At 44.6% G+C, this 13,025-nt stretch overlaps 1 protein-coding gene across 10 annotated transcripts in view; it reads right to left on the bottom strand.

Moving 5' to 3' along the window:
• The window catches only part of PPA2 (inorganic pyrophosphatase 2), a 117,632-nt gene extending 106,652 nt beyond the window's left edge, over nt 1-10,980 (bottom strand). For 4 of the 10 annotated variants that reach the window (XR_011257656.1, XM_069593575.1, XM_069593574.1 and 1 more), the window contains exon 1: nt 10,678-10,898. Coding sequence is in view for 7 of the 10 variants with exons in the window: in XM_069593575.1 (XP_069449676.1) it covers nt 10,678-10,858 (181 nt within the window). In the remaining 3 variants the exon portion in view is untranslated. Of the gene's footprint in view, nt 1-10,677 lie in introns of all 10 variants that reach the window. The other 6 variants (XR_011257654.1, XM_069593573.1, XM_069593571.1 and 3 more) reach the window with 4 other exon arrangements.
• Nucleotides 10,981-13,025: the final 2,045 nt, after the last annotated feature.

The raw sequence follows: 13,025 nt of genomic DNA, 5'->3' as shown, positions 1-13,025 counted from the left end.
GAGCAAGCATCTTAATTTCATGGCTGCAGTCACCATCTGCAGTGACTCTGGAGCCCAAGAAAATAAAGTCTCACTGTTTCCATTTTCCCCCATCTCTTTGCCATGAAGTGATGCAACTGGAGGCCATGATCTTAGATTTCTGAATGTTGAGTTCTAAGCAACATTAAATGCATTAAGATTCTTAAACGCATTAAGATTCTCTAAAGGTGGGTTTAAAGATAGGTTCTGGTACCCCGTTTTTCAAAAGTTTGGTTTAAGCCACTTCACTTTTATAAAAGACCTATATTAGTGCCTGTTTTTGCTAACAACAACAACAAAAATCCAAAGAGGATTTTAACTTTTACGAAAAAAAAAAAGAAATGAAAGCAGCATTCAGTGTGTTTTCAGCAGCTGTTAATGGAGGCATCAAGCAGCCCTGAGCAGTGAGAGTGTGGCCAGGCAAGCTCCTTTCCTGGGAACTAACTCAGCATCCCAGCAGCAAGTTGCCAGAGCTCTCAACTACGTCCGTGAGCCCCTGTGCTTTCTCTCCATTTATCTTGTGCATTCGTTAGCAAGAGGTCTCCTAAGGTATTGCTTCTTTAAAACATTTCAGCTGATGGATAATTTCATAGGACCACTCCACTTCTAGATAGAGAAACCTGTGCTATCTATCCTGCTGCTGCTGCTAAGTCACTTCACTTGTGTCCAACTCTGTGCGACCCCATAGATGGCAGCCCACCAGGCTCCCCCGTCCCTGGGATTCTCCAGGCAAGAATACTGGAGTGGGTTGCCATTTCCTCCTCCAATGAATGCATGCATGCTAAGTCACTTCAGTCATGTCCGACTCCTAGCGACCCCATGGACTGCAGCCTACCAGACTCCTCCATCCATGGGATTTTCCAGGCAAGAGTACTGGAGTGGGGTGCCATTGCCTTCTCTCTGATCCTGTCTAAAATGAATGGGGTAATCCATACTATACCTATGAGCCATGGACAGACTTGGTACAAGCAGCAAGCACTGTGGCAGCGTACGCCACCTTTTAAAGACAGAACTGAAGCACACATCAGAAACAGCCCTTTCTTAGAGCCTGAGAATAAAGCAGTGATAATCTTGGGGGCACGAGGAGAAGGGGACGACAGAGGATGAGATGGCTGGATGGCATCACTGACTCAATGGACGTGAGTCTGAGTGAGCTCCGGGAGTTGGTGATAGACGGGGAGGCCTGGCGTGCTGCAATTCATGGGGTCACAAAAAGTCGGACAGGACTGAGTGACTGAACTGAACTGAATCTTAGGTTAGAACTTCATTATCTACAGCTCAGACTGGTTGTTTCTTTAGAATTATAACCAAGTTGTTGCCAATTTACTTCTTCAGATACTGTAATATATTCATATAGTTTTTAATTTATAATATTAGAATATTATCTACAGATTTCAGCTCTAAAAGGTAAGATTAGTTCATCTGACTGCAATCTAATCCCTTTAAATTCTCTATTGGCCAATACTTTACAGCTTTACTCCTTGCTTCATCAAGACATAAACAGTATTTCTCGACTCAACTAACAGGCTTTTTCCCTTTCTTCATTCTTTTTCCTAATTTTTTATCTTCTGCACTTACATTTTTTCACTTCAAAGCTGATAAAATGTTCTATAATCCTATTGAGTTTTCCATGCTTTTCCTGTTAGTGTATTTCCTAAAGATCAGAAAAGCCTCGATTGCTTGTTAAGCAGATCTCATACCTAGTTAATCAGAATCATAAGGAGAGAAATCTGGGTATTTAAATTATTAGTAAGCATACGAGTCAGGCAAGTTTAAGAAGCATTGCTAGATGTTGATTTTTGGCCAAGTAGAATCTTAACAGATAATTTCCTTTTCTGTTCAACTTCTATTTTGAGTTGTGTTTCTAATTTTCTTCCTTCCTTAGCCAGTCATAATCATACCTATCAATTATTCAAATGTCTCACAGCTTCCACAGAAATGATGGAATTCTCTAACCAAATAGCTCCCTTTGGAAATCATACTTTCTGCTGCAATCTGGACTGGATGCTTTCTTGGCACCTTGAGACTCTGCTTTGTTGGTTTCCAGCTTAGATCTGTTTTCTGGATTCCATGCCTTCAGCTTTGTTTGTTTTACCTGTTTTTGCAAGAGCATATTCCTAACTTGTGTAGTGTAAGAGAGGAGGCATGGGAGGTAAGTCTCCAAAGTCCTTAAATGCCTGAAATGTCTTGATTCAGCCTACACCCTGGATTAATGGTTGCCAGGCTAAATTCTAGAAGGAAAATGATCTCAGAATTTTGGAAGCGTTACTCCAGTCTGGGTTTAAGGGCTGCTCGTAGTCAGGTACTAGTTTGTTCTCGGTGCTCTGCAGGTGGCCTGTTCTCCCCACTTCCCCTCCTCCCAACCCCAGGGACTCTCAGGGTCTTTATAAAAGCCTCTGTTTTCTGAGTTTTCACAGTAAAGAGTCAGGGACTCAGAGCACTTGGGTACTTAAATTCTTAGATCTCTTTCACTATTCCTTTGAAAATTCTTCACTTTGTCTGTCGTTTCCTTCTGGAACTCATAGTATCCAAATCTTAAGACTTCCTAGAGTAAATCTCTATGTCTCTTCTACCTTTTTTTTTTTTTTTCTTCCTGCTGTCTCTTTGACATTTGTTCTACTTTCTGGTAGATTTCTTTACCTTATGTTCTAACTTCTCTGTATCAGCTTTCTAGGACTGCTGTAACAAATTATCACACACTTGATGGCTTAAAATAACAGAACACCAATTTACCCACTACCCCTTCTATGGACTTTTGTGTCTTAATCAGATTTTAATCTCCAAAAGCTCTTATTCTTTGACTGCCTTTTCTTCATAGCCTCCTCTTCCTTCTTAATGGGTGCAATCGCTTCTGAAATCTCAGTGGATATCTGTGTGACTCTGAAAAATTCTAGTTCTCTTTTCTTTCTCCCATTTAGTTTACAAGGTTTTCTTAAAATCATTCATTCAGTAAATACTTACTGAACACATACAGTATACTAAGCACTGTTTTAGGTACTAGATATTCAAATTCCTTGCTTTTGTGGAGTTTATATTGTGGTCAGGGGTTGGTGCATAGAAGCAATGAATATACTTTTAACTTGATCAGGTACAGGGCAAGAAAAGAATAGCGGAAGGAGATAATATTTTATATGGAAATGCCAGGGCAGCGGAATGAAGCGAGGAAGAGGTTCAAGCAGACGTCTAAGGAGGAACGCTGCATATGCGGAGCAAGTGCAGAGGTGCGGAAGCGAGAAAACGCAGGGCAGCTGGAGAGACCAGGAGGCCAGGATGGCTGGAGCATGATGACCAGAAGGAAGAGAGGCAAGCAAAGCCTTCAGTGACGAAGCCCAGGATCCGGTCACACAGGACCTTGCAACAGTAAGAGCAGAACCTGGCATGATCAGACTTACATCCCATGACTTCTGGTGGAAAGCAGGCTTCAGAGGACAGTGGTGGAGCAGGGTGAAGAACCAGGAGGCCCCTGCTATCGGTCAAGTGAAAGATGTTGGTGACGTGGATACAGGAGCACGGGTGGGAGCGGAGACAGGTAACTGTCTTCTGGATACATTTCAAAAGCTGGAATGAAGGGACAGACTAGTAACTAGATATAGGGTAAGAGTGGCCAAAACAATGTTTCCCAGGTGTGAAGGCAGAAATAGTTGGGTAGGGGTGGGGGACACATTAACTTCAGGTTAACTTCTCGGACATTTCAGTAGAAATACACAGTACATTTACCGCATGCGTAAATCTTGAGCTCAGGAAGAGACTAGGGCTAACATTACAAATCTGGGAGGCAGGGATCATCTACAGCAGAAGCAGCAACAGAAACTCTGGCCCACAGGCCAAATCCAGCACAAGGGCTGTCCTTACTTTTATAAACAGCCTTTTGCTGGAACACAGCCATACCCATACCTTTACTCGCTGGTTGCTTTTGCCCCACAACACAGAGTTAAGTAGTTTGTGAGGGACCACCAGTCTTGCAAAACCCAAACTATTTACTATTTGGCCCTTTTCAGAAAGGGCTTGCCAACCCGTGCTCTAGAGAGAGAAAAGATAGATACATGTGCAAAGTACTGAGTCCTGGGCCATGTCAAAGGTCAGAGTTCAGATCAGAGAATCCAGCAAAGGGAACTGCTGATGGAGAAGCTATCAAAAGAAGATAAAAGAAAGTGTTGTCCCAGGAGGGGAAAAAAAATTTTTCAAGGCAGAAAGAGGGTTAGACTGTGAAAATACTGTTGAGAATTCACCTGGGAGGAGAATTTTCAGTTGATTATTAAATTTGCCACATGAAGGTCACCTTTCGACAAAGCAGTTTGGTAGATAACAGTAGCAGTGAGGAAAACCTGTCTGAAGGTGACCCCTGACAAGCTGGTCTATAGTTAAGAATAAAAGACTAGGAAAGGCTGGGGTGTGTGGGAGAGGCTGGGCAAAGGGCCAGCTTCCTGCGAAGATGTGTGCTTAAGAAGCCAGCTGTGATAATGGCACATCCCTGAGTCAGAGGGACAGCAACGCCATCAGGCTGTCCTGCCGATCTCCAAACACGTCCTTCAGCTTCTGGGGAAGGAACCAGTCCATGGCCTAAGCCCCGGGCCTGCACAGGAAACACCCATGTGCCTGCCACTCCATAATACAACTTAAACGGCTCCTCCTGTGTCAAGCTTCACGTCTCTCTCTCTCACCCTCTCTCCCATATATCAACATGTCCTCAGACCCTGAGGTTCTGCAAAGCAGCTCAGCTTCCTCTGAAACTACAGACCCTCAGCACACAGACTTAAGTTGGGACTTCCTCTGTGCCTCTTCACCAATAACCACACCTCCATGTGCTTTTCTTCCTTTATAAATATTCTGAAATCACCAGCTCTAATGGCTCCTTCTTATCTGTCGTTTCAGGGTTATCTTTTTTTATGTGCCTACTATCATTTTTGGATATTTATGAGGAGAGAGGAAAAAAAATGGGAGTCACCCCCACCACCTTACTGTGGTATTTCACTTTGTCAAAAATCAGACTACATACCTACTAGGCATTAGCTAACAAATTCTATCAGGCCCATCAACATATGTTCAGTTCAGTTCAGTTTAGTAGCGCAGTCGTGTCTGACTCTTTGTGACCCCATGAATCGCAGCACGCCAGGCCTTCCTGTCCGTCACCAACTCCTGGAGGTCACTCAAACACATGTCCATCGAGTCGGTGATGCCGACCATCTCAAGCTCTGTCGTCCCCTTCTCCTCCTGCCCCCAATCCTTCCCAGCATCAGGGTATTTTCCAATGAGTCAACTCTTTGCATCAGGTGGCCAAAGTATTGGAGTTTCAGCTTCAACATCAGTCCTTCCAATGAACACTCAGAACTGATCTCCTTTGGGATGGGCTGGCTGGATCTCCTTGCAGTCCCAGGGACTCTCGAGAGTCTTCTCCAACACCACAGTACAAAAGCATCAATTCTTCGGCGCTCAGCTTTCTTCACAGTCCAACTCTCACATCCATACATGACTACTGGAAATATATTAGATGTTGCCAAACAATGTCAAAATTTTACCTTCAGCTGGACTGAAATGAGATTTCATTCTATCATTTTGTAAGTTATCTACATGTTTTTCTCTTAGAATAGCAAGTTGTTTCAGAATGAAAGTTCACTTAAATCACCAAGTGAGAAAACCAAATGGACTGCAAAACCTGTATCTGATTATATGCATGATATACATCAAATAGCTACATGTAGGCCAAGTACCAACATACTATCACATGTGATTACTAAAACCATTTATAGACATTCTTACTGGAAGCTGTAGCCGTGACAAAAACCAAATAAATACAGTTAATGTTTCTCTATCCACAAAACAACCATTATGTTCTATTATGTCAATTCAAGTTCTATGATAGGCAAAATTTAAAAAAAAAAAGGTCATAAGAACTCGTATATTTAAGGCTCAAAACACACCTTTTGTGTAGTGCTCACTGTAACTTTTATTCAGTCCAGATGTGTGGTACATTCAATGGCAGATTGCTCCTACTATTCAAATGATGTACTTAAAGAAAACATACAATAATTTCAACATAAACATATGCTTACTATAAATGATAAAACAAATTTATTGTTTAAAAATTGCATGATTCATTCTCATGCTAAATAAAAGCAACTGGAATTATCTATGGCATTACTTCTCTAAGTGAACCAGTCACCTATCCCACAGTAACAAAAATCCAAATTATGAAAAGCATAGTTTCTTCTCATCCTTTCAGAAAACTTAAAAAATTTTAAATAATGAATTATATGTTATGAATGAAAGAAACACATGCAGACTACCAAATGAATACTGGCATACAACGTTATGTCTCTAGTCCTATATGAACGAGTGTTACTTCATTATGATTTCACAACTAATTCAAAAGATTGCAGGTCATCAGTACCCATTAAAACTTCTGAGACTTGGAATTAATAAATTGGGACACAGTCAAAGTATCCAATTCTATCCATATCCCACCGTTCTCATCCTTTATAAAATCTAACAAGAATTTTGGTCTAGTGTCTTAAAGTCAAAAGGGAAAAAGAAATAATACATATTAAACATTAACCATGTACCACGCATGAGACACTAATAATCTTTACAAATATGGTATCGTTTAGCTGCCACAGCAATTCTATAAAATCATCAGTGCTATTCCCATTTTACAGACGGAGAAACTGAGCTAAAGGAAATCAAGTGCTGCCCAAGGTAGTCAAGCCAAGCCTACAACCTATTTTTCTTTTCCATTTTAAAAAAATTTTAATTAGAGGATAATTATTTTATAATATTGTGATGGCTTCTGCCATAAATCAACATAAACTGGCCACAGGTATACATACTTCCCCTCCCCCTTGAACCTCCCTCCTGTCTCCCTCCCCATCCCACCCCTCTATAACCCAAGTCTTTTGACTATTAATCTAGAACTCAGTGCTTCCCAAATAGAATTCTATGAAACTCCACAGTTACTAAAATGTCAACAAATGTTCTGAGAAACAGGGGCTTTGGGATTCAAAAGTTTGGGACAAGTTACGTTACATAAAAATTTCCAAGAACTTTAATATGCACACGGTCACTCCCCAACATAATAAAATGGGAAGCGGTTTGCTAATTTAATAAACCATGAAGCTCTTCCTTTAAAGAAAATCTAGTAACACACCATGGGATGCTTGTGCTCAACTAAGCAGTTTGGAAAATGACTGATTCCGATCTCCTCTTTCCATGGTTCAATAAAATGAAGTAGTGAGAGGTTCAATTACTCACACAAGACCCCACAAAAAGTAAATTACAGGGCCAAGAGGCCTCATGATTACCACCAGGATGCTCTTCCCCATCACCTTGTCTCACTTCAATACTATTCCTACAAGGCTTAACACCAATTAAAAGGGAAAAACCAAGTACTGCATCTATCATTTATTCTAATTCTTCCGAATGGTGGTAAAGAGAACCATTTACAGAAATGAAATTCAAAAAAGCCAACCTCCCAACTTCACTAGTATTACAGAGGCTTGGGAAATATTTGGAAATGTGGGAAATGATTTCACTGCTAAACAATACTAAACAACATTTTTCAAAAAAAGTGGTATACTGATGCTCTTCTTTGAAGGGAGAGAACTGCACCATATTACTGCTCATGGATACTGCCAGAGTACAAATATCCAATTTATTTATCTTTATAAAGAGTAAATTGCTCAGTTTCCCGCATATCCCCTAACACCGAAGGGGCTTCATTTCACTTTGTCCTACCCCTTCCAGCAAACTGTAAACTGTCCTGGGTCAACGACGCCATCTGGCGTTTAATTGAGGAATTGTTCAACCCAACAATCCTCGATGGCTATCTCACCACCTGGCCTCTCTTCCAAAGTACTTTACTTCCTTCTAATTTTTGCCCATCAACCTCAGTAAAATCGTTTTTCTTCTTTTCTGTCAGTTATTTCAACTGAATGAGACATAAATATAATATTTTATATTTACATAAAATATATTTTATTTGTGGCATTCCAGCTATAGAAAAGTCATGAGTCTGAAACACAAAGCACTTAAAAAAAAACCACACCACAGCAAGAGGTCAATATAGCCTCAGAAATGCCTAACAAATAATGTTAGGAGTATCTCTTAGTCATCCCCTCCAGGGAATACCGGCACTAAGGAGGGCCTTGAAGAGCACTGGGAGGTCAACTGCTTTCTTTCACAGCTACAGACACTGGTCATGTAGGAGATGACGCCACCGCCTGCCAACAGCACATGGCGAGTTATTGTAGAGCCAGAATCAGGGCTTAGGGCTCTCCATTCCAAAGTCCATGCTCAGCAGGCTACACCGCATGCTCCAGGATCCTCAAGGCTGTTTTTTTCTCAGCCAACATTCAAATAAAATATTTTTTAGTGTTTTCATATTTTCCTTAACTAATTATATTGACATTATGACTCTCTTGGGCCCATAACTAAAATTTTCTCAGTGCCACATCTAACAGGTCCAGCACACACTCCATAATTTATTACTGTATTTATAACAAATCTAAAATACTTTCACCATTTTAGGAGTTAGACAGCTTCTATCTACTTGGAAATCTGCCAATCTGTAACACTGTTACTATGGAAAGCTATTCCTCAAACCATCATGTTGTAACGTTCTGCAACAATCCATCAGAAATTTGGGTTTTCCTGTTAATGGTTCCTCTCTACTTCATTGCTGCTGCTGCTAAGTCGCTTCAGTCCTGTCCAACTTTGTGCGACCACATAGATGGCAGCCCACCAGGCTCCTCTGTAAACAGGATTCTCCAGGCAAGAACACTGGAGTGGGTTGCCATTTCCTTCTCCAGTGCATGAAAGTGAAAAGTGAAAGTGAAGTTGCTCAGTCATGTCCGACTCTGTGCGACCCCATGGACTGTAGCCTACCAGGCTCCTCCGCCCATGGGATTTTCCAGGTGAGAGTACTGGAGTGGGGTGCCATTGCCTTCTCCGCTCTACTTCATTAGCCTTGACCAAATAAGGATGGAAAAGAATATGGAGAAAAGTTTAAAGAAAACGGGAATTTTAGTATCAGCTGCCTTATGACCACATGCCTGTGTGCTCAGGTGCTCAGTTGCTCAGTCGTGTCCGACTCCTTGTGATTCCATAGACTGTAGTTCACCAGGCTCCTCTGTCCATGGGATTCTCCAGGTAAGAACACTGGAGTGGGTTGCCATTTCCTGCTCCAGGGCATCCTCCAACCCAAAGACAGTAACCACAAAACTATGCAAATTGAGTCTTCTCTCCTATAAAATACACCTCCACCCTAGGCTCAAGTAGGAAACGTGTAAACATTTTGTAAATTACAGGTATCAAAAATGATCACAAGTATTAACAACATAACTTATATTCTAGATGCTGTGACTAATACACTATGCCATGTAATTCTTACAGCCCTACTTTACATATGATAAAAACCAAGGCTCAGCAAGTTTGGAAACTCGTCCAGGATCACATAGTTAAGAGCTAAAGAATCCAGATTCGAGCTGAGACCCAAAGTCTCTAGAGTTGGCATTCCTAATTGGTGGACGGTAAGGCAAGGCCGCGGAGAAGGCAATGGCACCCCACTCCAGTACTCTTGCCTGGAAAATCCCATGGACGGAGGAGCCTGGTAGGCTACAGTCCATGGGGTCGCTAGGAGTTGGACATGACTGAGCGACTTCACTTTCACTTTTCACTTTCATGCACTGGAGAAGGAAATTGCAACCCACTCCAGTGTTCTTGCCTGGAGAATCCCAGAGACAGAGGAGCCTGATGGGCTGCCGTCTCTGGGGTCGCACAGAGTCGTACACGACTGAAGCGACTTAGCAGCAGCAGCAGCAGCAGCAGCAGCAGCAGCAGCAGCAGCAGCAGCAGCAGCAGCAGCAGCAACAGCAGCAGCAAGGCAAGGACAACTTTACAAAAAAAAAAGGTACTATTCCCCTTGGGGCTCTCAGATCAGTGAGGGATGACAGCAACTCAACCAACCTCGCTACTTCACATCATAGCTAACCTCCACAGTGAAACATACAGGTGCAAAAAAAAAAAAGAGAGAGACTAAGGGAGACCTGGGTCTTTCCCATCTTAGCTGGCCACGTCAAGGTCCTAAGTCGCTTCGCCCTCTGGATTTGCTCAATTTGGGGAGAAGAAGGGGTTACTTTGGAACAAACGAGGTCCTTGATCGTGGATCACATTCAAGGTGCAAACTCGCGAGTATAAATTCAGGCTGCTGAGAGAGCCTTCATCAGAGCCCCGCCCCATAAAAGAACAGCTGGACCAAGCATCGCCGAGTCCCGCCTGCCTCTCCAATCGCCAGCGGCCCTAGCCGGAAAAGCCTTGTTACGCCCACCCGGAGGGCGGGCTGACCCGGGAACTCGGTTCACCACAGTTGAATCCGGAACGCCGGCGGGGGCCGGGCTAACGGCTGCGGGCCCAGGCAGGTGACGGCGGCCCCCGCTCAGGGTGACCCGGCGCGGCCCCGCCTGCCGCCCTGCGTCCCTGCGCTCCGTGACTGCGGACTTGGCTCCCTTCGCAGGCGGCTCCCGCGGCTCGGCGCGGGGCCCCGCGTGCGGGAACGTGGCCTGGACCGCGCGGCGACCGCGCTGTGCCCGCCGGACGCAGGGATGGAGGCCACGCTCCCATCCCCAACCTCCGGTGCGACGCGCGGCGGGCCTCCCGCGAGCTACTTACTGAAAAAGAGGCGGTAATCGGGAGAGTGGGGCTGGCCGCGCTCCTCCGTGCGGTACAGGGCCATGGTCCGACGCGGCCCGGGCCCTGCGCTCGCTCCCCGCGGCAGGCGGGCGGCGGCAGCGGCGGCGGCGCCCACGGGCCAGGCCCAGCTGGTGCGCAGCAGCGGCAGCAGCGCGCGCATGGCGTAGACACTGGTCCGGCTTCGCGCGGGTGGTGCCGGGGGACCCGCCCGGCCGCGCGCCGGCGCCCCCTACCGCCCGGAGTGGGCACTCCCAGGCGGAGGTTTGGAACCCCGCCCCCGCCACGCTGGCGGTGGAGACTGCTCCTCGAAATTAGAGCGCCTGGCAAACTGGCAGGATTGCACAAGGGTACCCGCAGCGAAATCGAGGTTCAAGGCCCACCACCCTTGAGGAGCTCACTGCCACTTATTAATGTATACATGCATTCACTCTTTTACTCACTCATCCAGACAGCATTTACTATATTTATCATGCATGTGTGCCAAGTCACTTCAGTTCAGTTCAATCACTTCAGTCCTGTCCAACTTTTTGCGACCCCATGGACTGTAGCCCACCAGGCTACTCTGTCCATGGGATTTTCCAGGCAAGAGTATTGGAGTGGGTTCCCGTTTCCCTCTCCAGGGGATCTTCCCGACAAGGATCGAACCTATGTCTCTTATATCTCCTATATTGGTAGGCAGGTTCTTTACCACTAGTGACCACCCAGCCATAGTGACTTAATATTGACTAATTGTTCTGTCCCAAGCACCCTCTATATCCTGTCCAATGTTGGAGACAGGCATGCACGCACATGAAAACATCACTGTGAGACATAATCAGGCCTCCTTATGAAGACTTGACATAACTTCAGTTCAGTTGCTCAGTCTCGTCTGACTCTTTGCAACCCCATGAATCACAGCACACCAGGCCTCCATGTCCATCACCAACTCCCGGAGTTCACTCAGATTCACATCCGTCGGGTCCGTGATGCCATCCAGCCATCTCATCCTCGGTTGTCCCCTTCTCCTCCTGCCCTCAATCCCTCCCAGCATCAGAGTCTTTTCCAATGAGTCAACTCTTCACATGAGGTGGCCAAAGTACTGGAGTTTCAGCTTTAGCATCATTCCTTCCAAAGAAATCCCAGGGCTGATCTCCTTTAGAATGGACTGGTTGGATCTCCTTGCAGTCCAAGGGACTCTAAAGAGTCTTCTCCAACACCACAGTTCAAAAGCATCAATTCTTCGGTGCCCAGCTTTCTTCACAGTCCAACTCTCACATCCATACATGACCACTGGAAAAACCATAGCCTTAACTAGGACCTTTGTTGGCAAAGTAATGTCTCTGCTTTGGATATGTTATAACTTTCCTTCCAAGGAGTAAGCATCTTTTAATTTCATGGCTGCAATCACCATCTGCAGTGATTTTGGAGCCCCCAAAAATAAAGTGTGACACTGTTTCCACTGTTTCCCCATCTGTTTCCCATGAAGTGATGGGACCAGATGCCATGATCTTCATTTTCTGAATGTTGAGCTTTAAGCCAACTGTTTCACTCTCCACTTTCACTTTCATCAACAGGCTTTTTAGTTCCTCTTCACTTTCTGCCATAAGGGTGGTGTCATCTGCATATCTGAGGTTATTGATATTTCTCCCAGCAATCTTGATTCCAGCTTGTGCTTCTTCCAGCCCAGTGTTTCTCATGATGTACTCTGCATAGAAGTTAAATAAGCAGGGTGACAATATACAGCCTTGACGTATTCCTTTTCCTATTTGGAACCAGTCTGTTGTTCCATGTCTAGTTCTAACGGGAGTAGCCGTGAAAAGATATCCCACGTCCAAGGTAAGAGAAACCCAAGTAAGGCTGTAGGTGTTGCAAGAGGGCATTAGAGGGCAGACACACTGAAACCATAATCACAGAAAACTAGTCAATCTAATCACACTAGGACCACAGCCTTGTCTAACTCAATGAAACTAAGCCATGCCCGTGAGGCCACCCAAGACGGGCGGGTCATGGTGGAGAGGGCTGACAGAATGTGGTCCACTGGAGAAGGGAATGGCAAACCACTCCAGTATTCTTGCCTTGAGAACCCCATGAACAGTATGACATAACTTACAGAGCCCCAAACAGTAACTTCCTCAGATGCCTTCTCCATGAAGCCCTGCCTACTTAATTCAAGCAGAGGTGATTTATCATTCCTTTTTCTTACATTTTCTTTCCTACAGTGGCACCTGGTACTGTTCCTCCCTATGTTTGTAAATTTACCATTTTCCCCATTTCATCTGATCTGCACACTGGATTGGCTACATGCCAAGCACTTAAGATTTGAGATTTAGTACTTTTGAAGAAGGGAG

Source organism: Ovis canadensis, chromosome 6 (assembly GCF_042477335.2).
Source record: "Ovis canadensis isolate MfBH-ARS-UI-01 breed Bighorn chromosome 6, ARS-UI_OviCan_v2, whole genome shotgun sequence".
Taxonomy (NCBI): Eukaryota; Metazoa; Chordata; class Mammalia; order Artiodactyla; family Bovidae; genus Ovis; species Ovis canadensis.
This window is presented reverse-complemented; position numbering and strand designations above follow the sequence as displayed.